The sequence below is a fragment of the Caenorhabditis briggsae genome, assembly GCF_000004555.2.
Source record: "Caenorhabditis briggsae complete genome, chrIII, whole genome shotgun sequence".
In the NCBI taxonomy this organism is placed as follows: Eukaryota; Metazoa; Nematoda; class Chromadorea; order Rhabditida; family Rhabditidae; genus Caenorhabditis; species Caenorhabditis briggsae.
The window spans coordinates 5,283,214-5,308,514 of record NC_013490.2 but is presented as its reverse complement, the minus strand read 5'-3'; the positions used below and the strand labels follow the sequence as shown (position 1 = coordinate 5,308,514).

General features: G+C 36.0%; 3 protein-coding genes and 1 non-coding gene across 4 annotated transcripts; 2 read left to right on the top strand and 2 right to left on the bottom strand.

Annotated features, from left to right (window-relative positions):
- Positions 1-229: 229 nt before the first annotated feature.
- Positions 230-2,733, top strand: CBG18301 (the record flags this gene model as incomplete). Its single annotated transcript, XM_045243754.1, has 6 exons — positions 230-325; positions 373-1,154; positions 1,200-1,298; positions 1,341-2,022; positions 2,067-2,241; positions 2,612-2,733. 6 exons carry the CDS (start codon positions 230-232, stop codon positions 2,731-2,733), a joined length of 1,956 nt encoding a protein of 651 aa, XP_045096439.1.
- A 326-nt stretch (positions 2,734-3,059) lies between these two features.
- On the bottom strand, positions 3,060-6,654 carry CBG18302 (the record flags this gene model as incomplete). Its single annotated transcript, XM_045243753.1, has 8 exons — positions 3,060-3,345; positions 3,392-3,512; positions 3,558-3,752; positions 4,421-4,608; positions 4,782-4,944; positions 4,992-5,091; positions 5,142-5,297; positions 6,499-6,654. The coding sequence occupies 8 exons, from the start codon at positions 6,652-6,654 to the stop codon at positions 3,060-3,062; spliced, it is 1,365 nt and encodes a 454-aa protein (XP_045096440.1).
- A 10,077-nt stretch (positions 6,655-16,731) lies between these two features.
- On the bottom strand, positions 16,732-18,402 carry CBG18304 (the record flags this gene model as incomplete). The annotated part of the gene is made up of 2 exons (XM_002642265.1): positions 16,732-16,762; positions 18,251-18,402. The coding sequence occupies 2 exons, from the start codon at positions 18,400-18,402 to the stop codon at positions 16,732-16,734; spliced, it is 183 nt and encodes a 60-aa protein (XP_002642311.1).
- On the top strand, positions 17,973-18,044 carry CBG28788. The gene has a single exon. It is a non-coding gene (tRNA).
- Positions 18,403-25,301: the final 6,899 nt, after the last annotated feature.

Genomic DNA, 25,301 nt, shown 5'->3' with positions numbered 1-25,301 from the left:
ATCTATCTTCTATGTCTTAACATAGAAAAAGCAAAATAAAAACAAAAAACATGCTTGCGCGTTTTCGGTTAAGAACACTAGTGGCCACTGACACACTTCTCGTGGGCTGTCTCGTGTACTCCTCGAGGACAATTAAAAATTCAGCTAAAAATTAGAAAAAATATATAAGACAAAGGGCACTTCAGTGAGACATTGTTACCTCTTATGAATTGTTCAGAAGTTTTTGTTAATGCTCAAGTTTCTGTCTAGTTTTTTCAAAAGTGTGCTAAAACCAGGAAAACCAAGTGCTGAACCTCCGACTATTTTATGGAAAGATATTTTGGAAGTATGAAAGACTGGGTGAAGCTCCTGATAAATAATGAAGACTTTCAGAAAGATCTCGTACCTCGGAAGTATCGCAGAAGTATGCTCCTACCATCGAAACGCGTCCTTTTTTGGAAAACGGAGGAGCCGGTGAAAGACAAAAGAAAACAAATGCAAGTCGGATTGAACATGATGTTTCAATTTGATTGCGAAGACATTCCGCATATCATAAAAACTCAAAAAGCTTTCGATCAGGAGTTGTCTGTAGCACTACCAAAAGTGGGCTCCTGCTCCGAACAACATTTTTCTACCGTATTCTTTCAGATTTCAGCACTTATGAAAAAGAAAGTATTCAAAGACAAAGGAGACACTTCTGAAAACGGTCTCACAATAAAAATGAGTCCTGAATTCGAGAAGTTGATACCGGAAACTGCTACAATCCGCACTTTAGCTGACGACGTGAGGATAACGTCTTTGCTGATCAACGATTCCCCATTTCAAATTGTTCGGGACGGAATCCCGATCAGTTCCGCTTCAGTTGCTCTCACACCAATTGCCGGTCAATTTTGCATGCCAGCCATTGTCTTCAATATCAAAAGTACACCAATTCAATGTCATTGGTTCGTGAAAAATGAGGTTCAAAAAGAGGTTCCAGTAGGAAAGGAGAAGCCGGGACCAACCAAAAAAGATATCGATTCAATGGAACTTTCATTTTTGAACGAAGAGAAGAGGGAATACAGTTTGAATGGATACACTTTGAAGCATAATGGAGAATATTTCAATCCGGATGCAAGCGACGTGGGACGATTAGTTGCCGTTGTGGTCGATACGGGAGCTGATCATCCAGTTTAGTGAGTTTCTAATTAAAAAAATATTCTAACAGCTTCAATTTTTAGTGCGGCAATCAGTTTGAGACCAATCAGCGATCCAATTGAAGAAGTCATCACAGATAGCCAAGTACGGTGGTGTAAAGATAATAATTTAGACAGAGATGTGTAAGTTTTCAAAATATTGAAAAAAGCCATTATTTGATTCAGAATACGAATCATGGGCTACAACATTCTGGCAGATTTGTATCTTAACCTCAACTTGGAGCAGGAAGAACTTTTCTTCAATTACTGTCCGAAAGCCTATCAAAGGATTTTTCATCGAACGCCAATTTTTCTGAAGCAGATTCGAGATTTCATTGATGCTCAAGTTTCTTTGTTTTTCCTCCAAGAAGTCGACATGCGAAGGAATGAGATGTACATTGAACCATTCCTGAAAACGCTGAACTACTCCAGTGAAATATCAAAGAAAGGAGGTCAAATCAGTGAAGGAGTTGCTTTGATCTATGATAACAAATTGTTCCGAATGCTCTACTCAAATTCGTTCAATTTAGCTGAACTGGTTATTTCTGAACAGTGCAATTCGGATATTTATAGAATGTTGAAAAGTTCTGAAGAATCTGAAAACCGGTTCAACACAAGACAAACAATTGTGCAGATCGTCGTATTGGAAGAATCAAAATCTGGAAGACTTCTGGTTTGTGCCAACACTCATTTGCATCATAATCCATTAGATGAGCATGTGAAAGTGCTACAAGCGTTGGTTTGTATCCGAAAGCTAATGGAAGTGTACAAGAAGAGGAAGTCAGAATCAGGTCGGGAAATTCGCGTCCTTTTTGGAGGCGATTTCAATAGCACTCCAGATGGAGCAGTGTTCCAAATGATGGCTAATGTAAAGAAAGTATCTTTAATATATTATTCATTTTGTATTTTCAGGGATTCTTACCAAAGGAGCATGAAGTGTGGAAATGCGACGAAAAAGTGGTTGCTGAAAATATTCAAATCGAGCAAAAGCTGAAGTGTCTCACTGGAACGCCCGAGTACACAAACTACACCTCAGCAAGTAAAAAAGAAGGATTCGTCGGGTGTCTGGATTATATTTGGGGACTTGGTTAGTTATTGGAAGCCGGGATGTTCGAAATATCCTTCTCGCAATTTTTAGAAATTTCGAATATTCCGTGTTTAAAAATTTCGGACTTTCAGAATCTCTGAATGTTCCGATTTTCAAATTTTCGGAAGTTCGGAATATTACAATTTTCAAATTTCCAATATTTCGGAATATTCTAATTTACAAATTTCAAAATTGCGGAATTTCCCAATTTTCCAATTTTCGGAACTTCAAAAAATTCCGATAATCAAAATTTCAGAGTTTCTGATTATCCCTACTTTCAAGTTTAAAAATTGCGGAATTTTCCGATATTCAAATTTTCATCAGTTCGGAATTTTTTTTGAAAAAAAAAACAAATTTTCCCAATTTTCAGATGTTGAAACAGTTCGAAATTGTCCGATGCCAGAACATGAGAAGGTAATCCGATACAAAGCCCTTCCATCAGCCATTTCTCCCTCTGATCATCTCCCAGTAATTTGTGATATCAAATTGTGATCGCCAGTCTTGTCATTATTTTTTCCTTCCGGTTTACTTATGATTTTTCATTTATTTCAATAAAAAAGTTTATCGTTTTCGTTGGATTTCCACCGATTTCATCAGAAGGGGCAATTTTAGGGTCAGAGTAGGAATACATTTGAAGATCTTGAAGGAAAGAGAAAAGGAAGAATTAACGAGAGAGTTTGTTGGGAATATAAACATTATGCAAGACGGTGAGGCAGTATGAAAAATTACAAAAAAAAGAATACAAATTGAATACGACACAGGAGCTGCTAGAGTGGGGAAGAACCGGGACATTTAGTTAACGGAAATTTTCAAAAATTCTAGACAAGGAGAAATGGGTGATTCTGGGGATACTGTACTTGGCACTGGCAATTGTCGGTTCGATTGATTCTTGTCCAGATTCCATTGCAAGATTGTGGTCCGATCAGCTTCCAGAATCCTTGATCTCCATCGTCCAAGTCAGAAGCACATCTTCCGGTGTTCCTGTGATACGTGGCTTCTGGTTGGCATTCTGCACACATAACACTTCCTTCAGTCAATCCTTTGTTCAGAAGACGAGATACACAGTTACGGTTTACCCATTCGATGGAATAGTGCACACAGTAGCTGAAATTTAGCCATCTCAAAGTTTACGAAAGAATTTGAATCTTACAAAGATGCCTTTTTTACTTTATCGGCAATATTCGGAAGGTCCCAGTAAATATTGTTTCGGCCAGTTTTAGCTCTTGTTTGATTGTACTTGTAATCCAAAATCAAAGCGACCGTTGTTATATCTGGATCTCACATTTTTTAAATTTTCAATATTTTAAGAAACTAACCATCTAGCGCCGATTTCTTTGGCTTGCAATCGATGAAACAAGTTTTCATTTCTTTCAACGGTGGACAAGCAGCTCCGCCTCTTTCCGCATGTTGTATAACATGTCTTAATCTTTTTTGAGTTCCAATTCCACATGTTCCATTATCAGCTTTGCATTGAGTCCATTGATCCCAATCAGTGAGAACGCAGTCTCTTGCTGGAATCAACATTTCAGAATGATTTCTAAGAGATGGGCTCCGACCAAACGTTCAAATTTTTTGCAATACAATGGTTCCAAAGCCATTGAAAGTGAAAATTTTGCTTTAAAAGGGTGGCGAATAGAGACGAAAATTTTAGTTCCCGCGAAGTGAAAAACCTAGGACATGGCGAAGGGATGCCTAGCATTTACATAGCAATTCTTCCTGATTTTTTCGTCTCGGTATCTCGGTTCTTTTTAGCGTTACAAAGTTGAAATTCAGACAGTGCTGTGGGAAAGATATAGTTGCACTGAGTGCAGGAAGCTAGATACGCAGTGTGTCTCGTCGTCTAGCGTTCTCTAGCCTTTGATACTTCAAAGAGGTCTACCTCGGCTCCTAGAAGGGCCAGAAATGTGATTTTTAAATGGAATCGACGGAAATTCTGTTTATTTTTAACAGAAAATCTAAAAACTTTGAAAGAAAAAACTCGAATCATGCTGAAACGGACCAACAACGGAGCAACGCCAGTTGGACGTTTTTCATCAATTTGAAATCTTTTTTTTCCATGATTTCTGGACCACCTTTTATAAATTTTGGACCATTGTCATGATTTTTCAAGAATTTTTCCTAAGTTTCAGATCAGTTTCCATGATTTTCGAATCAATTTTCATGAAAATTATCAACTTACGAGGGCATACAAATGTATAATCCGAGCAGCAATCTCCAAGTGTCACACAGTGCTCATCACAATAACATTCACTGACAGAACTTTCCAGATAATACAAGTTATCATTGACTGGCTGAACCCGGCTTTCTTCATAAAGAAGTGGAGAGGAGGTCACTTTTAATGGCATGTATTTGGAAAGCAACGAGTATCTGCAAATAATTTTTGAAATCTGAAAATCGACTTTTGTGAGTTTTGAACAGAAGACAATGTTAGAGAAAAGAAGTTATCACCAAACAACATGAAGCAAACCATGTTCTAGAACGTGAAATTTTTATACATTATTTTAAAAAGTTTTAGGTTAAAAACAAAAAATAGTGCAAACCGTATTAGAAGATGTCTAGGCTTCTCGCTATACCGCGTAATCTCTTCTGGTGGATTCCTCTGATTCCTCTTTTGTCCGAATATCAGAGTTAACAAACTGGGAGCAGCCGTGGTCAATGGAATCTCTTTAACAGGTTCTGGTTCTCCGTCGCCACTTCCAAGTCCTAAATTTCATTTTTCTTTCTTATCGTTTTTGAAACGCTTTACAAACCATATCTTTCGTAAACCTTGTCAGCTCCGGATCCTTCCATTTCAATGACGTCTGGAAGTACGAGTTTCCCGATTTTTTGGTCATTTTCTCCATCGTAAACCTAAAAAAAACGTTGAATTTCTTACATCACAAGTAAAAATGGAAAGTTACATCTGGAAAAATTAAATCGTATCCATCGCCAGAAGATTCGTAGTGAGGAGAGTAGTATTCTTTTTCAACTCTCGTCGGCCGTTGATGGAATGTTTGTGCTTCTTCGTTGTGAATTGTGCTGACCGTTGGAAGATGGGAAATCCCATCGTCTACGCCCTAAAACAGATTTCGATATTGGAGTTTTTAGGGAATTTCGGGATTTTTAGATTTCAGAAGTACGGGTTGCAAAATCAATAATTCCGCCAAAATTGTGTTTCTTGTTTTTTAAAATCTTCCTTGTAATTGTAAGGAAACACTTTCAAAAGAAAAGAGAAATATTCAACTGTCTTGAAATTTTTTCCTGTCCAGTTGATTTTTTTTTCCAGAAAAGTAAATTATTGACTATCAGCGCTTCTTCGGCTCTCGTTTAGCAGTCGTTCCTTAAAGGGGGCGTCCGCTAATTCCGAAATTTTTGAGATTTGTATATCAATCGATGCAGAATTTTGGGTCGGGAAAAAAACTTTCTTGGAGGATAGTCCGAAAATCACTCATTCTTAAGATATATGTCAAAAACATGTCAAAAAAAATCAACGTAGAGGGTGCAGATTAGGGAGCTCCAAAGCATGAAAAATCCCGATAAAAATAATTCACGTCTTTATTCATTTCTTTTCTAATTTTTGGAAAAATATTCAGAAAGTGTTAATATTTCTGTTATATTTGTTGAAAAAAAACACGTTGCTCCCAAAAACTTAACGGTCCATCTTTTGGGAGATTCAAAAGATTCCCGTGGCTCACAAAAATTTTTGAAATTTCAGTACTTTGATGTGAAAATTAAAACTTTTGAAATTCACTACTTGTTATATCGTAAAAAACTTCCTCAACTTACCGTAGTACACTAGAAGGGCCCCTAACTTTTAACTTTGAGCCAATTTTTCTCGTTACCTGTCTAACAAGTAAGATACGAAAAAGTTTTCAACTGATAGATTGTTTATCATAATATCACAAACATTTTATAAATTGACCACTTTTTTATATCTTTCACAGGAACCGAGGTAATTGAGCTCAAAGTTGATGGTTTGGGTGGCATTCTACGGTTACAAGCCAATTTTGGGTGTCTACAAAATATAGAAGTTTCTGCTGGAATAGACTGAAAATCTGCAGTTTTACTAAACATTAATAGAGCTTCAATTTTGTAGTTGACAACTTTTTTATAAAAAACCTTCAAACTTGTAATAGAAGGGCCACACTGTCGAGCTCGATTCAATTCTCTCGATTTCTCTAAGAAATATGAAAAATGTGTCAACTGTTAAAAGGCCCTTCTATTACAGATTTTACGGAATTTTTTTGTATACTTCAGACATAAATCGTATTCCCATGCTCTTTCATTTTTCACCAATTCATCTAAAATCTTCTTTTTTCGACTCACTTTGCAAGTATTGTTCCTACCCGTACAACACAATCGCCTCTGATAACATCCAGCACGACAAGTGTACGGTATGGCAAAAAGAATTGAAAGAAAAAGGAATTGGCGCATCACCAGAGCATCTGAAAATATAGGTTATTTGAACGGAAAACATGACAAAGTGAAGCAGAATTGGGGGAACGGGAAAAGTGCTGATGGCATCAAAAAACATTATAATCTGATGTGACAACTTGAACCGGATAATTCGAGTGTGGTGTTTCTTTCTGGAAATGTATGAGAAGTGGTTTCGTATTTTTTGGCGGGGGAAGGTTATCAAAGTTTTTAGAAGGGAATCCGATTAAAATGGGTGTTTTTTCACTGACTTCACACCACTATTAATAAGCTTATGTCATGTCTAATTGTAAGAGTGACCATTGATAGTGTTCGAACTTTGAATTTCTAGGAAGTTTAGGGCTTTGGAAAGGTTTGAAAATTGTTTTTGTCTAGAAATTTTTTAAAATGTTACTGTAATTGTCAGTACCTTTTTTACCCATGGTCTTCAAGTCTTTGTATCATATGGTACAATTAGCCGGACTGATAAAAACTGGTATATCTTTAGAAATAACTGGTAAATCTTTAGAAATAACTGGTATATCTTTAGAAATACGGAAGCACGAAAATTGGTAGAAATACGTTTGATTCAACTAAAAACTTTCTAAACAGTTCCTCAAATCTAGGTATTGTTATGAATGTCTAAAGATGAACATCTTCATGTTTCTTGTGATTTTAATGAGATGAAGTAACTTTGACGAGCGATAACTCAGCTCAAAGTTGGTCAAATAAGTGGGGATTCGTCCAATTAATAGATGAACTATTTTAATTTTCGTACTCCAAATTTGAGCCCAGTACATCGTTCTTCCCAAGTTTTATGCTACTACAAACTTGAGTCTTGGAATTATGCTCCTGTCTTTCGGTGACTTCAACAAAAAGAAACAACAATTTTTGATAGTTCTGGAAACAAACCAGAGGAAGAAAAGATAAACTAAACTTTCAAATGAGTCTTTCTCTAAATCAAAATTTCAAGATGTGTTTATAAAATCTTAGATTTCGCGAGCGTATCCATCCATCTGGATATTGTATAAATTTTTGTATACAAACAAAGTCGAAGAAATAAAGTTCAAAAAGCAAAGGGGAAAAACAGAAAAGAAATGTCTGGAATATGGTATGTGACATGATAATTATGACCTTTTGCAGAAAACTTGTCATGGTCTACTCAACTTTCGAAATAAAGTGGTTTTAATTACATTTGAAGGCAAATTATAGGTTTGGGGACTGAAAGAACTTCCAGAAATTTTCAAAACTTTCTGCTAGTTTTCTTATTTGTTTGCCATATCAGGAAGGCCAGTCGGGAGGCCATAAAATGTGTAAAATGTACAGAAAATGCAACCCGAAGATATAATTATTACTGCCTCCCTTTTCTTTTCTCCACTTCCCGTAATCACTGATAAAACCCAAATTTTATGGGAAGAAAAAAGGTAATGACCACCCTTTCTTATTGAGAGTGGAAAGAGGTAAAAAGTTGGAAAGTTGGAAAGATACCTGTAGAAAGCTTTGAAGCGTGAGACTTGGCCATTTGCATGAAAAAAGAAAGAAGAAGGTGGAAAGAAAATCAGAAAAATAGAAGAAAGACGGATGCTTTTTATGGCAGCTGCCCTCCAAAAAAGTTCAGATGGTTTTCCTGCGGGGGTGGAGATGGGAGAATGTGTATTTCGAAGGTCTAAAAATGGAGTTCTGTGTCAACAAGTCTGAAAATGATTCATGATTCCCAAGATGACAGTTTCTCGAGATTTCGAGGGAGCAAAGTTGCAGTTTGGGAAAACAAAAACTGGAGAAGGTTACCATATTTCTTCAAAACCGTCCACTTTGAGCGCAAACATCTCTATTCCTGTAAAAGGGACCAAAAAGTGGTCAACTGACAAAATGTTCATTATAATATCAAAAAAAATTTTGTCTGTTGACTACTTTTTGATATCTGTCACAAGAATTGTGAAATTGAGCTCAAAGTTGACGATTTAGGTAAGCTACAATGTGTCAGAGGAAATACGGTAGTCGACTTCAGAGTTCTAAAAAAACTGGCCCAAAATATTTCGATGCGTCTGATAACTTCAGAGCATATTAAGCAAAAATGGAACTTCATTAACAGAATTAAAACTTTGTCATCAAACTCAATTCTGATGAAAAAAAAGGACATTTGTAACCAAAAAGTGCCCAAAATGCCAAAACTAGCACTCAACTGAGAGTTGTAAGCATATCTCGCTTGAATAGATTTGTACAAAAAAGTTGCTAATTACAAAAAGGAAGCCCTTTATTTGTTCAATATACTCTGAAATTTTCAGACAAATAGTGAAATATTGGGCTACTTTCGTAGGATCCCGAAGTTCACATATTCCGGATAAAACCGCTACAGAAGCCGACCAAACTCCAAAAAACTTCTGACAAGGTTCCAGCCTAGACCTATTTCAGTTTTAAACTTTCCATCAAAATCTGACCATGGACCGCTATACAGCCGTTTTCGGGCAAGTTCCGACCAGATCCTGGCCAATGTCCGCCCCCACTCAAATTACCACCAGAATTTACGAGCCGACAGCTGATATAGTTCTCATGAAAGGTCAGAAAATCCGGCATTTATCTCATAAGGTATCGTAATCGGCCAGTTTTCTGTACAAGCTTACCCAAATGAGAGGTTTTCAATAAAAAGTTATTTTCGAAAGTTTTAATACTTCACTACAAAAACACCTAGACAAACGAAGTACTCATTGTTGGGTTGTATCTTTTTTACTTCGGCAAACAATGATTTACATTAAAAAATCCCAAATTTCGCTTACCAATAATCATTTTCTGCCGTCCTTCAGCTATCTTAAAATCTCAGAAAAAGTAGTGTGAACCTCTTAACCCCCAATCGACCCCTATAACCCAATCTTCCCGCCTACGGCTATTTTTTTTTGATAAGCGTCGATTTGATTCATCGGTTCTTCTCTAAACCTCTTCAACCTATACACTATTTTCTATTCGTTATATCAACAGATATATCAGAGCAGTTGTTTTAAGAATTCGTAGTTGGCAGAAAACCAGAAAAAAAACGAAGTAAAAAAAGATCGAGCAAAAGATGTGTCATGTTATATAGGTCCAAAGATTATGGTGGAAGATTCAAAAAATAAAAAACGAAAACGAAGGAATAAACTAAAGTTGCCCCTAGAATTCTATTCGTTGCTTCTTCTTTTTCGGAGTCTTCTGATTTTGTTGTTGTTGGTTCTGGGAGACAAGATTTCAAAGGAGAAAAAGTTATATATTTGTTGTTTGCCTATATTTTTCGGAATTCCCGAAAAGTGTTTTTTGTCAGCAACACAACAAATTTAAGAAAACTCAAATCAGTACTAAAGCGATGCATGCGGGGCTAATGGAAAGGAGGTCATGACCATTATTATCATTTGCTTTCAGATAAGGATCTTCCTTTTCAGTTACGTAAGAATACCTTATCGACTCTTTTTGATATATTACTCAAAGGTATAAGAAGAATTGATAATGGGACCTATGAGTACACAGGGTTTTTGATTTCAAAAGGTTTTCAGACTTCAAGTATTCTAAACTCTGGTACTATAAATTTCAGGTTCTTAGGATTTTAGATTCAGGTTTCATTTTTTATCTTTTTGCACTAGTCGGTTATTCAAGTCCTTAGAATTTTTTTGGTCCTTGGATTTTTTGACCATTTGAAAGTTCTAGGAATAACAGAAATTCTAAAAAATTCGATAATTTGAAACATTCAAAATCTTTGATTTCAGATTTTCAGATTTTTTCAATTATTTATTAAAAATACTTTTTTAAAAATCCTGAATTTGATAGTTTTTGAGATATCAGGATAATCGGATTTTTGGTTTTTTTTTTGGAATTTCGTATACTCTGACAATTTTCAAAGGACCAAAATAACTGACTAAGAGTTGCCACAAATGAAATAAGTACAACTAGAACCTCAATTCAGATACAGAAGAGAACTAGAACCTCAATTCAGATACAGAAGAGAACAAATGTTTGGAAATTGAGCACTATGCACGCAAAACTCATAAAACCTGTAAAAAATGGGTCATGCTTCAAAGACCGAACTGCTGGGAAAACATATGAGAATCTAAAGGAAATGAGAGGAAATAAAATGAAAGGAAACACGAACACAAACACAAACATACACCGAAACCGACATTATAAGGGTACCTAAATAATTCAACGGAGCCTTTCTCCTTAAGATTTCGGTATAGGAAAAGAAAGGGGGATAATCTTCAGAATGAATGACAACTGGTTTCTGGTCTTCACAGTTCTACTCATACATAACATACTAGTGGATACAGCTGTGCAGTTGTACCATGAGATGGGGTCAGTCTGACGAAAAATCGTCAAGATTTGGGGATAAAATTTGCACCTGTGAAAAGTAGCAGATACAGCCACAGGTGTTCGAAAAAATGCATTTTACAAGTTTTTGGAAGCGAAGTGGAAAGTTGGGGATTACTTGGACAGTAAAATAAAAAGCCAAAAAGGTTTGGAAAACTGGTAAGGGATATGATCATAAAATAATAAAATTGGGGGAAGCCTTCGGCCGAAAATTGAATTGGCTTCAGATTATTTCAGAAGAATATTTACCTTATTCCCTCTAATAAAAGTCCATACCCTCATTTTTGAGCCCGCCTATCTCACTCCATGCAAATGATATCAAAAAATGGCCAACTGACAAAATATTGGTGATATTATGATAAACATTCTATCTGTTGGCCAATTTTTGATAACTTTCACAAGAATCGAGATAACTGACCCCAAAGATGAAGGTTTGGGTGGCACGCTACGGTAATAGTCCAACTTTGGATATCTACAAAATACAGAAAATTTGGTTGGATGAGACAGAAAAATTTCAGGTCTCCCAAAAACAAAAATAGAGCTTAATTTTGTAGTTGGCTATTTTCTCTTGAAACTTTGTCTAAATGAGATAAACCATTTTAAAGTGAACGATAACGATGGAAGTTTTGGCACTCGGACAGCTTCAAGCGGTATATCTCATTAAGATGAAATTTTAAGAAAAAACGGTCAACTACAAAATTGAAACTCTATTTTTGTTTAGTATACTCTGAAAATCTCAGATAAATGAAAAATTTAGGACTGATTTTGTAGAGCTCTAAAGTTCGCCTATTACCGAAGAGTACTCCCCAAACCGTTAACTTTGAACTCAGTTATCTCGATTCCTGCGGAAAACATCAAAGTTTTGTCAGCTGATAAAGCATTTCTGATATTATGATAAACATTTCATCAGTTGACAAATTTTCAATATCTTTCACAGAAATAAAGATAATTGAGTTCAAAGTTGACGGTTACCTTGGACTTCTTTTAGAGGGAATACGGTAGGTAAAATTAATAGAATCTTGGCCGATACTGTAAATTCTCCGTACCTCGGAATTTTGGAAACTTCAAGGGCACTACATTTCCGGTACAGTTCGACAAAACAAATCAATCCTTGTCCTTTACAACAAAAAACTGATCCTATCTTTTTGAAAGGAAAGAAACTTTGGAAACAAAGAGAATTAATCTTTCAGGAAAGTTGTTGGATCTCAGGGGTGTTGGCATTACACTCAAAAACGGATTAGAAATCGTATTGTCACCTATTCTTCTTGATTCTGACAGCTGGCAACATTGGGAAGACCTCATCACTAAAACCCCTAAAACCATTGTTCCGGGCGTTTCAAGGGAATTGAGGTTTATTGGGTTGTATACATCCCTTTCGCCGTGATTCTTTGTGTCATATAGAATTGTTGTGATTGGAAGAAAAGAGGGGGTAAAAATAAGGATAAAAATGGAGTTGTGATGGCAGAAAATGGACGGAAGGAAAGTGTCAAAGAGGTAATAAGAGGTATTGTCTTCTTATTCTTCTTCTTTTCTTCAGCTTCTGTCAACGGATTGGCAAATAAACCGAAAGATATACTATGTTGACAGAAACGGACTGTTTTCTCCCCCAGGGCTAATGGTGTCAATTGCACTTTTGTATGACGGATGATGGTCCTTAAAGTGGCTATATAATGTACTTCATTAAATACACCTGTTATAATATGGTATTATCATTAGCTTGCGTTAGTTGTTCAACAATGAGAAGCCTATCGGGTGAGAACATCCGAAAGATCGGGGGAGGGCATTCCGAGTTCTTATGTTTCTTGATCTCGAAAAACATTGTTTGCGCACATCCTTCGTTTGCAATTGCCCGCCGAAAAAAATATTCACTAGTTCAATTGCACTTAGAAATTCCAAAAAACTGCTTTCTGAACTTTTTTCTAGATGAGCTGTAACCTCAAGTATATCGAATTTGACTACAAGATGTATAAAATACGCGCCATGCCTGTTGTAAGCATGGTTTAGACTAAAGTTTTCACACTAAATCTACAAAAATTCGACAAAAAAAACCAAAAGTAATAATTTTCGAATTACTTTGAATCCATTCCCAAATACCAGATTTCTTGATCCTCCAACTATCGTGTTTTCTCCAATAGAAGTTCACCTAAACCGTCAATTTTCAGTTCAATTATCTCGATTCCTGTGAAAGATATCAATTAGTGGTTAACTGACAGAATGCTTATTATAACATCAAAAAACTGTTGTTAGTTGACCAACATTTGATACCTTTCACAGAAAGCGAGATAATTGGGCTCAAAGTTGACGGTTTGGGTAGGCTTCTATTAGAGGGAATAAGGTAAGCCGTAAAATGTACAATCTTCACATTTTGAAAAATCTTCTCTTTTTCTTCATAGCTTTTCAAAAGCCAACAAGGTTCGAATAGGAAATTCTGGCTTAAATTTCAGCAGAACGTCGGAAAAAAAATCTGATGCTGACCTAAAAAAACGTTTGGAGTAGAAACAAAAATTATGAAAGTTTTTTAAAAATAAAAGTTTTTTGGCTGGTTTTTAGAAATTCAATTCAAAGTGAAAATTACAAGCATTCAACGTATTTCCTCTAATAGAACTCCACCTCTGCAGTTGCCTTAAAACCTGTAATAGAGCCCCATTTAATTTTGAGCCAACTGTGGATGTCCTTCTATCACAGGTTTTACGGTGTATTTGGAGCTTTCGATTCCTGTGAAAGATGCCAAAAAGTGAAAGTAGTCCTAACAGAAAAATAACCATAATACCACCAAAGTATTCCAGTTTCCAGTATTTTGATATTTTCACAGAAATCAGGATAATTGAGGCAGCAATGCAATTAGTGTCATTTTAACGGGACTTCAAGCAAACCAATGCGAAACAAGTTGGATAAAACTAAAAATTGAATAAGACTAAAACTTTGTAAACAAATATATACCGTAAAACATAATACCGTAAAACCTGTAATAAACTGAAAAAATTTTGGTGATATGACAAACATTTTATCAGTTAACACATTTTCTATATCTTGTATATGAACCGAGATAAATTCGCTCAAAATTGACAATACGGGGGCCCTTCTATTCCAGGCTTATAGCTTACACAAAGCAAAATATTGATAAAAATAAGTCGAAAGCCGAAAGAGAACCAACGGGCCGTCGACAGACTGTTGACGGACAATCAGAACCTCTTGGAAAACGACCCTTTAAAGGAAGTATCATGTTCCCAGGGGTAATTAGCCTTCTCATTAACTGATAACTGTATCAGCAAGTACCGAAAGAAAGGGTGTCTACATTATTTATTTCCGTTGTCCGAGGAGAACACAGAATTATCAAAGCGGGGGATCTAGAAATCATAATAACTTCCAAAAAAATATTCAAAGAAGCTGAAAATACTTGTGCATCTCACACACTGTAACAGTGGCGATTTGCCGCTTTTGTGATCTCCTTTTTCTATTTCCGTGAAGAGTACGTTAGAAGGGGGAAAGGAGCATGTTTGATTGCGGCACTTGAGCAGATATGAGAGAGTGCTCAGAAACAACATTTTGTCGTTTTACTGGTTCTGTTTTTACACGAGACAGGTACACACCCAGATGGATTCTAACAATGGATTTTCGAGGATTTTTGGTAAATGGAGAACAAAGAAAAAGTGTGTTCTTTGAGTACTCGATATGTTCTATTTGTTTCTTTTCCTATTTCTTCGAGGAGATTTTCGAAGATCGAAGTTTCAAAAGTCACAATCTAAAACTGAAAATTGGAGATAAAATCGGAGCTGTGGAAGAGAAACACTGGTCATGGTCGAAGCTTTCACAATGACAACTACAGTAACCTGAAATTTTTGGTCCTTTTTTTCTCGATTACTAAAACACTAGCCTAATTTCAATGCGCGCAATTTTTCAACTGTAGCGGAGCTTAGGTTCAGTAGCAAAATCTTAAAAGAGGCATTTAAAGGAGACGAATTTTATCGATTTCCAATTATTTTTTCCACAGAAATCCGACAAATCACAAAAAAAGTTATCTAGAGAAATTATTGAAAAGTCGAACAAATTGAACGAAAAATCGGAAAATATACCAGAAAATAGTTAAGAAAATACATGCTCCTTTAAGGATTTCGCTACTGGACCTAAGCTCCGCCCACTGTCGAATTTTCGACAGCAACGCACATTGAAATTAGACCAGAATAACATTGCTTCTCGACAATTTTTATATTGAAAATTTCCAAACAAGTTGGAAAATAAATATTTTCCAAATCTAAAAAATTGTCGGAAAACGGACGAAAATCGAGAAAAAATATGAAAGTTATAAATATTTGCTACAGTAGTTCGACCGTAGGTTTTCTCTTCCACATCTCCGATTTTTGCATACCAGCATAATAAAAGAAAAACAAGAAAAAGTTTTGAAAAAAAAGTATTATTTGGGTTGCAGATGATACTCACGAAGTGACCGAAGAAACAAAGAAAGTCTCAAATTTCAGTGAACATGCTTAGTTTATTATAATACGAATCAACTGGAAAATAGAACGTTTGTTTTTCTTTCCAGTCTAGCTGATTGTTTAGAATGATATAAAGAAGCTAGAGAGCTCTCCAGAAAACTAGTAGCCAATCTAAAAATACGGTAATATTTTCAACTTTATTTTTATTTTTAGAAGTTTAGGCGATACGGGAAAAATTGGAAAGCGAAGTAATGTATTCCAGTTCAAGGGTCTCTTTGGAGAATTATCATGTCATTGAAGTTTCAATTGTACTGAACATTTTACTGTTTCAAAATTTTGTATAAGGATGAATTCAGAACATTTATTTGAAAAATATAAAAAGTTTTTTCAAATTTGAATGTTTCCACAATTAGCTTTCAAATATGTGAAATATCTTCCTTATTAATAGAGTCTTTGTAAAAAATCATTCAGATGAGATTGACCGCTTGAAACCAACCAAGTGTGAAAACTTCCAGTTCCACTTTTAAGGGGTTTATCTAGATGAACTTTGAAGAAAATATGGTTTACTACAAAATTGAATCTCTATATTTGTTTAGTAAGCCTGAAAATTATCAAATCAAATCTTCTATATTTTGTAGACACTAGTTTGACCTTTTACCGCAGAGTGCCACCCAAACCATACACTTTGAGCTCAATTATTTCGATTCCTGTCAATGATATCAAAAATTTGTCAGTGGATAAATTATTTGTCATAATATAACCAATGTTTTATCAGTTGAAACATTTTTTATATCATTCAGAGGAATAGAGATAATTGAGCTTAAAGTTGACGATTCGATTGAGCTTCTATTAGAGCGGTGGTCATTGGAAACTTTGTTTTAGAAAATCCCTCTTTTTCATTGCAGTCTTGTTTTTTTTTGTTTTCCTATACGTGTGGCTTTCTCAGTTTTTCATTGATCAGATGGATCATTGAATCAAAACTATAAACATTTTATAGGACCTTCGGAAAGCAAATGAATTCAGAATGTGTCGCTCATGAAACTTTTCAATTGCAGTTTTGGTTTTTGTTTTCCTTGGTTTCTGAAAACCGCTAATTCCAGCCGTCGATTTGCGAAGAATCTTTCCCAGGAATCCCTGAAAATCAGATCACTTGAGCAGATGTTATCATCTCCGTATCGTGTAACTTATTACGAACTGAACGGCAGGAGGGGTAACCAATAACACAGAAAAAAATGTGTTGAGTTGTTTTTGTTCGACTCAATTCCTCGATTTTTTGTGATCTATTCCTCTTTCTAGAGCAAACACAAACAGCTCAGGATAAAAAAGAATAGCACACACTTTACAGATTGGCATGTGGCAACTTCCTTGACCTGGGATTGAGGAAAGACTAAAGTATTTAATATGAAACAGCTGCACCACACCGAGAGGGAGATGAAAAAAGAACAATTGTCATTTTTTTCTTGAAGATTCTGGGAGAAGACATTGAAGTTAACATGGCAGGTTACGGAGATGAAAAGTGGTGTGATTTTATGAATTGGGGGGGGGGGGGATTTGTTCTGTCAAGTTCAAAGGTCGATAACACTTTGGATTTTGAAAAAAGCTCCTGGAAACTAGATATCTGTAAAAAAGAAGGAATTTATTCCAGATAAAACTATCAAAAGGAATTTCTTTAGAATCTCCGAAATTACCATCTTTCTAACTTTCTGTTGTTTCCTGATTTTCTGCAAAATCAGTGAACACTCTCATGGAACAGCACCTCTTAACTTTGAATCAATATATCTCGGTTCTTGTGAAAGATATCAAAAAGTAGTCAATTAACAAAATAATTTTGATATTTTGATAAACATTTTATCAGTTGATTACTTTTTTATACTTTTCAAAAGAAATGAGTTATATAGGCTCAAAGTTGACGGTTCGGGTGGCACTCTGCGGTAATAAGCCAACTTTAAAGACCTACAAAATCAGTTCTAAATTTTTCGATTTATCTTTAAGTTTCAGAGTCTACCAAACAAAAATAGAGCTTCAACTTTGTAGTAGACTATTTTTTCTTAAAATTTTATCTAAATGAGATAAACCACTCGAAAATTTCTATGAGAGTGGTTATGGTATCCCGAGTTCAAATTTTCAAATTATATGGATTTCCAAACGAATTGATAAATTATTCAGTACTTCTAAATGATAACTAACGAGTTATAAACTTGAAAAATTGGCGAAACCTTAAAATTACCGGATTTGAAAAATTATTGTTGGTTTCAGTGTGAAAGCTCCTAGTGTGAAAGATTAAAATTCGAATTTAGGTCAGAAGCCAAAACTTTTTCTAATCGGTTTCAATTGAAAATCATGTTCCGGTGTTAGAGAAAAAAGAAAACCTCTAGTACAATAATTATCTTTCTTCTCATTTTTATTCTTAAATTTGGATCATCTATATCCAATTTATGAATCACCAGCATGTTCAGAACTGGCCACTTCCTTGTTTCATCACATCTTCTGTCGATTTCATTAGAAAGGGTTCACGTTATCTCCGATCGCGTCTTATCAGACTTCTCTGATATTATTTGTATGATAAAACAATTATTTTGCGGCCGAATGGTCTAGTGGTATGATTCTCGCTTTGGGTGCGAGAGGTCCCGGGTTCAATCCCCGGTTCGGCCCATTCTTTTTTTTCATTGATGGACTGTTTTTTTTTTGCAAATAAGGGCTAACTTTTAATTAGATGAACTATACTCTGTGCTTGTTTTGGATGATGTGACCTGATCACCTGATCTAAGACAACAAAAAACAGTAATTGGGAATGCTCATTTATTTAAAAAATCACAATGAGAAAGAAGAAAATCTCTCATTTTTTGTTCATGTCGAACTTCTCGAACATCTCGTCGATGGTGTAGCAGTATCCGTTGTAGCAGACGGATTGGTAGTCACACTGGGTGCTCGAGCGACAACGTCTTCCAGCCTCGGCGATTGGAGCAGCAATAGCGAGAAGAACGAGAAGGAGAAGGCCAAGAATATTCATTTGAGAGATGATGGAAAAGTAAAAGTTTCCGATGATTTTTGTAACATTTTGAACGGTTTATATACTGTTTTAATGTGACCGGAGTAAGAAAGGAAAGGGGAGAGAAGGCTGAAAACGAATAAAAATTAGCATATTGCATTTCAATGTGGGAGTTTTTTTGTTTTTCTTTATGTGATTTTTATGGGCTTCTTGATAAGCTGTTATTCAGTGATCAGAAATCGTTTATAATAGAGATTGACAATTAAGAAATTGAGAATATGACCGTAAACACTCTAATAGGAAACTTTGTTTTTGATGTTATCATAAACATTTCGTTAATTGACAACTTTTTGATATCTTTCACAGAAATCAAGATAATTGAGCTCAAAGTTGGCATTCTTCGGTAATAGGCCAACTTTGGATGCTCAAAAAATATTGAACATTTTGATGGATGAAGCTAAAAATTTCCAAATCTATTAAACAAAAATAGAGCTTTAAATTTGTAGTTGGCCACTTTTCTGTAAAAGCTCATCCGAATGAGATATACCGCTCGAAACAAACCAAGCGCCGAATCTTTTAAAATAGTATTTCAGTCAGAGTCGTTACACTTTCAAGGAGTTTATCTCATTTAGATCAATTTTTACAAAAAAAAAGTGTCTAACTACAAAACTGAAGCTCTATTTTTTTAGTAAACCTGAAAATTTTCAGTCTCATCCATTTGAATTTTCTATATTTTGTAGACATTTAAAGTTGACTTATGACCGTAGAATGACACCCAAATCATCAACTTTGAGCCCAAATTTCTCATTCCCTGGCCAATATAATTACACGTTGTCTACTGATAAACTATTTAAAACCAGCAAGCTGGTGCGCCTTCGGCGCGATTTAATCTAGTACATATGGAAGATTATATCGCCAATGTTTTATCAGTTGACAAGTTTTTGATATCTTTGACATGAATCGAGATAATTGAGCTGAAACTACTTGAATTGGACCCTTCTATTACAGGTTTTCCAGTATTTTACCAGGGCTCCACCCAATAAAAAAGAGATGGAATATAAATATTTTTCACAGTTTCCCTCTTTCCAGTTTAGTTTCAATGTTGAGATCCCGCAGCGTTAAATCTCCTTTAAAAAGTGGTTTTGTGTTTTTTCTCTCTCTTTCTCTATCGTTTTCCAATATTTCTTTCGAAAATGAGGACCTAATCGTCGAGTTCCCAACCAGTTGAACATCTGGCATTTACATATGCTTTTCTATTTCTTCACCATCTTCTTCTTCTTCTTTCATTTTTTTTCTTGTTTGTTTTCTTCTTCTCCCAACTTTTTCTGTGATATATTCGTTCTCTGGATACATCTAGTAACCCGACAGAGAGACTCTTCGCCGATTTTTTTTCATCACTATTTCAATCGGTTTCTCTTCTTTTTCATTTTCTTCTGTTTTACACTGAAAAAAGAACTCCAGAAACTTCTTTTTCTTTTTCTTCTTCTTCCTCGTTTTATTTTTCTTTTCCGTATCTCTCTCAAGCTACTGTATCTGTTTTCCAGTGACAACGCAAAGATAAACCGAAAAGAAAAAAAGAGATACGGACAAAATAACTTGAGAGCAAAAGAGAAGAAGAAAAAAGGATAGAAGGCCATATGTCGAGGAAAGATAAAGATATCGAAAGGATATCGTCTCGACGGGGGCCAGGAGCAGAGTAACACATAGACGTATTGGCATTGTAAAGTGACGCATGAAAGTTGATGAGAGCGAAAGGAAAAGAAGACGAGATGAAGACGTTATGGAGGATCAGGTTGCAAAAAGGTATTTGGAACACGGATTGAGTGAGGAGTTGGGTTACATATCTGAAGGAAGGAAGCATTCAACACCTGAAACACTAATAAGAAACGATCATAGTGTATTGAATTGTGTTGCACATGGGTTATTAGAATTTCAACAGATGATTCTAGAAATTTTGTTTTCCAGGTGAAAATGTTTCATTTCCTTCTTTTTTTAAACGTCATCTCAATTGGAATCATTGAAATGAAAACACCCAGAATCTGTTTATTATGCGGCTTTAAAAAGTGGAGCTGTGGCATAGCAACGCCAGTGGTCTTGGCCGAAAGTCCCACAACGAAAACTACCGTAATCTGAAAATATTTATATTTTCCGGATTTTTTTCTCGGTTTCCGTATTTACGTCTTCAGTCAATTGTTCACTATCAAAACTTCAATTTTCCGTCTTCTTTGCGGAAAATAACCGAAAAATAGACAAAAAGCAGTAAAAAACGAGAAAATATACGCTGACAATAAAAATACTTTTAGGTTACTGTAGTTTTCGTTCTGGGACCTTCGATCGCAGCTATAGGCGGTTCTTTGTCACAGCTCCAACTTTTTTTTGTACCAGCATAATAATATGATTAGTTTTATTATGGCTGTCTGAGAAAAACATGGTCGAGACGCAGAAAAAAACTGTCTGCGTCTCCACCCAATATGTGCTATTTAGGCTTGTCGCTTCGAGAAACCTACCGTATACAGACTGCAAAATATACTCTATAACTTACATTTTTTCAGACAACAATACTAACAAATTATTGTTTCCTACCGCCCACATGCTATCGGAAACCCAGACTGACTTTAAAAATTTCGTTGCTGATTATCAGTTACTATCATAAACTAATTTTTCTCTTGATAACTTGGCGTAAATTCAAGAACCACTCCAACTCAATCCTAGTATGAAACTGATTTCTGGTTCAAAAACGGTGCTACAAAAACTAGAATCGAACTTCGTTCATTCCAATAGATCAAACCTGTCAGTTTTTGTTTTTTATCGCCTAAATTCATTAAGAATATCTGTGATAAGCTTTTCACACTTCAGAAAAACGACCCAATTTACGTAATAAAGTGCATCGATTTACGTCGTTACTGTCTTGATGATCAATGGTTTGTGACGCAGTCGTCTTGATTTATCAGCTAGCACTTTTTCATCTTCCTTATCACCTCTCCCCCACCGTCTTCCACCCACAATCTTATGCTGCATTTATCAATAGTACGTCCCTCTAGCCGTCGTCTGCTAATTTTTTTTTCTCGAATCTCTTTCCCCGTCCCTCCTGTCATCTTTTCATCAATTGACCTGTGTGCTCAACTTTGATAAATGGCTCCTGTTGGCTCCTCTTTCACTCGCCCAAGACTTTTCTTTTTCTTTTTTTTTTCAATGATAATCGACTTGTTTTCCCGGTGAAAAAAAATAAAGAGAAGTCGACACTCTGGATAGCTCATAAACAGAAAAAAGTCGGGAGCGTAAAAGTTGGGACGAACGGATAAAAAGTACTCGTTTCCCAAGAGCATTCGTGCTTTGAATAAACTACAACATTAGTTTTTGAATGAGAAATTCTGAAAATTTTCATGGATGGAAAACTGGGAAGTTTCGGTTGTTTTTCGAAAACATTTCCTTGAAAAAAATGTACACTTAAAGGCGCATGATAAAAATTCTAACGCAGAGTCTCACCACGCTTACAGTACGAACCAGCAAGACGGAACGTGGGTTAATCGATGAGAACCCAATTTTTTTCTGTTTCCGTAAAAATGGATACCGTAAAACCTGTATTAGAAGGGCCCCTGAAATTTAAGGGCCCCTCTAATTGAAGTGCCTCCCTAGAGACCTCACGAAAAATAGAAGTGCTCCCTCTAATTGAAGGGCCCCTCTATTTGAAGTACCCCCTCTAATTGAAGTTCCCCTTTGCTAAATTGCAGAAAATTTATGCGTTTCTAGTCAATGTGTCCGAAGATGGAAGTCTTATGAAGTCAAATTTAAAAAACCAACTGAAGAATTGATTTTCTGTTGTTGCTTTTTGTTTTCATTAAAATACAGGTGTTTTTGTTTTGTTATAAAATAATTTTCAAGAATTTTAAGTAGAAAAAACAACATTTTCCCCGAAAAACGTTTCTTCTAATAGAAACTTCCTGCTCAGAAACCTAATAAAAAATTTCCTGCTCAGGGCCGGCCCTTCTAATACAGGTTTTACGGTATCTTCCAGCGTTTTTTTTTGAAAATTCAGTTTATTACATAAGAATTTCAGCTTAAACTTTTCCTTCAGTCAAGAAAAAGTGTCTTCTCCCGAACTAAATATATCGAATTTTTGTTGATTACATGTGTCACCTGTCTTCTCTGTTTTAAAAGCTTCCTGTATTGTCTTTTTAAAAAAGTATATTCTCTTCCTTAACGGTTGCACGTGCTGAAAAATGTTCCTGACGACAATCACATGCTTCAAAACAATACAGTTTTGATCACACGACAGCATACTTGTAACGGGCCGGGCCGGGCTTTTTCCGGAATTTCGGAGGCCCGGCGGGCCCGTCGTTTCACTAGTTTCGAAATTTTCAAAAAACACATAAGGGGGGACCCTTATGGGGCTTTGGCGGGCCGGCCCGGAATTTTACAAGTATGCACGACAGTTCCTAATCAGTCTATTGAATATTAATAGCTTCATTAATAGCCTACTTCTTGTGACATAAGTATTTTTTTTCCTCATATCTGGATCTTGAATTGACCTTTCCTTTAAACTCTCAAATATTTGCAACGCAACTGGGTTCGGTGTGAAAAGAATTGTCGTCATTAGGCGGGTGCAAAAAAGCGAAAACCTTTCGATTTTAACTATGAAGAAATTGAGATAAACTTAGGGATCCGATTTTGTATTGTTTGCCTGCCCAATATATCTTGGATTTATCAATCATTATTTGTCAACCTGTCGCGGCGGCAGTATGCTGCTCCCACGCCCCGTTTCGATTTCAATCAGAGAGTGGCGTAGTTGAAAGCCTGAATATTTCGAAAAATATCTGAGCTGACAGATTTCATTACTTTTCATTGCTTTCCAAACTTTCGACTAGTCTATTGTTGAAATAAGGAAAAAATAACTAGCAGGGAATAGTTGCGAGCTTTTGATCCCTGCCTAGTTAGCGAGACAATCAGCTATCATTTTGAACCTTGAACGATTCATCACAATTATGTCATTCCTACCATGTAAAATCTATTCCTTTTGAATTTGTACTCTGCTTCGCCGGCTCAGTCGGATTTCACGTGAATCTCGAGGATCCGTCTTTTTGTTGTGCCGGTAAGCCCCGCCCCTTCTGCCAACTTGTCTTCTCCCCTAGTCTTGAGCTCATTCAATCACGCCACGACCCCTTCTACCCTCGACAGACGCTCATTGTCTCTGCTTCTCTTCGACTTCTATACTCTTTTCTCTCTTCCGCATTCATCCCATTCAAAAAGCAAGAGCAAAAAAGGGAGTTTAGACTGAAGACGGATCGAACTTGTTTTTGCTTACACCAAAAATGAGGATGTTCACTCTCTTGTAGTTACAGTTTTGAGAAATTTTAGTATTTGATTCTTTCTCTTCCCTTCTTTTTGCAGTTCTATGTTTCTTCTCCTCAATATTTTATTGATAATTTGATTACGCACAAAGTTCTCGGGGGTTTCTTTCCAACGCACCGCTAGATGATAATGTTTCAAAGGCACTTATACAACAGTACATGACAAAGACGGATTATTATCGATCGATTGAATGCAAGAGACTCGGTCGTATGTATTTTTGCACATTAGGAGTCCGTCACCAGCTGCTTCAATCTATTACTAGGGAGACGTAGAAGAAAAGAGGGGGAGACCAAAAAGGACCTTATCGAACGCGCTCCTCAATGAGTCCACCACCACCGTTCTTTGTTTCTTCATATTTCATGCACTCTATCCTACTCTCACACACTAATCGATTCATAGACTCCCCATCTGCTCACTTTTCAGCCTCTTTTTCTTTACCACGTAATTTTTTTTTCGAAACTGGAAATCAAAAATAGAGAGGAGATGGCGAAAAACATCCGTTGCTGAAAGTCGTAAGTCTTCGGCTTCATTTTTTTAGATCCAAATTTAAGCTGGTTCTGATTGAATGTAATCACCGTTTGTCATAGATTCTGGATCAGTATGTTTATAAATCTGATGTTTTGTCATTTAAAACTTGGACCTAAATCCAGTTTGTGTTTGATTTTCAAAAATGATGAGTCGTTTTACTCCCGTTGACAAAGGTAGTTATGATGATTGTCTGTTTGCTCTTGCTCTTCACACCGCAGTGTCCCTGCTCTCAAAAAAAAAAAACATCACGTCTAGGTGAGTACATGGCCTATATGGAAAACCTTATCAGGAAAAAAAACTCGACTCGTTGTCGATGCAAAATTTTGGGTTTCTTTACTTTCTATGTAGGTCACAAAAATGATGCAGTTTGCGGGTCGTTCTCCTCCTCGTCCGACGCACCGTACAATCCTTGTATGTTCTCGACGTTTCCATTCAATTTCGCTGTCTTATTCGCGTTCAGTCTTCTGTGCATACATCGTATCCTACGCGCAACTACACTCTCTCTTTTGGTATTACTACACGTCATCGTGCGAGTTACCTGCCTTCCTTACTCTTTCCCAATAGTCTTCTTTTAATTGTGTATTGATTTTCAAAATATATGCACATATCTCTTTTTTCACCAGCGCTTTCTTCTATCTGTACTGGTTATTCTCCTTTTTAGGCCCGTCTAGAACATTTTTTCGTTATTTCGTTACCGACTCATTTATCAATTTCTTTTCGAGTCTCGAGAACTAGTTGTGTCTAAGTGACGTTGTACTGTGTCAAGAAATGATTGAAATTGATTCCGATCATGCCATTCTTCGCACTTTCCGTTCTATTCTATCTCCAACTAACGCGTCACCCCTCTATCCTTTTTCATGTATCTCTTGTTCAATTTTTGAAATGATCCACTTTTTGTCTGCCATCCATAGTTGTGGCATTGCAAATGTCCGAGCAAAAGATGAGTGAGTTTACAAACACAATCGGGGAAGTCAAGTCCCCAAATAATGAAATTTATCCGATGAGCGAGATAAAAATATCAATGTTCAGATTGTGGGTTTGGC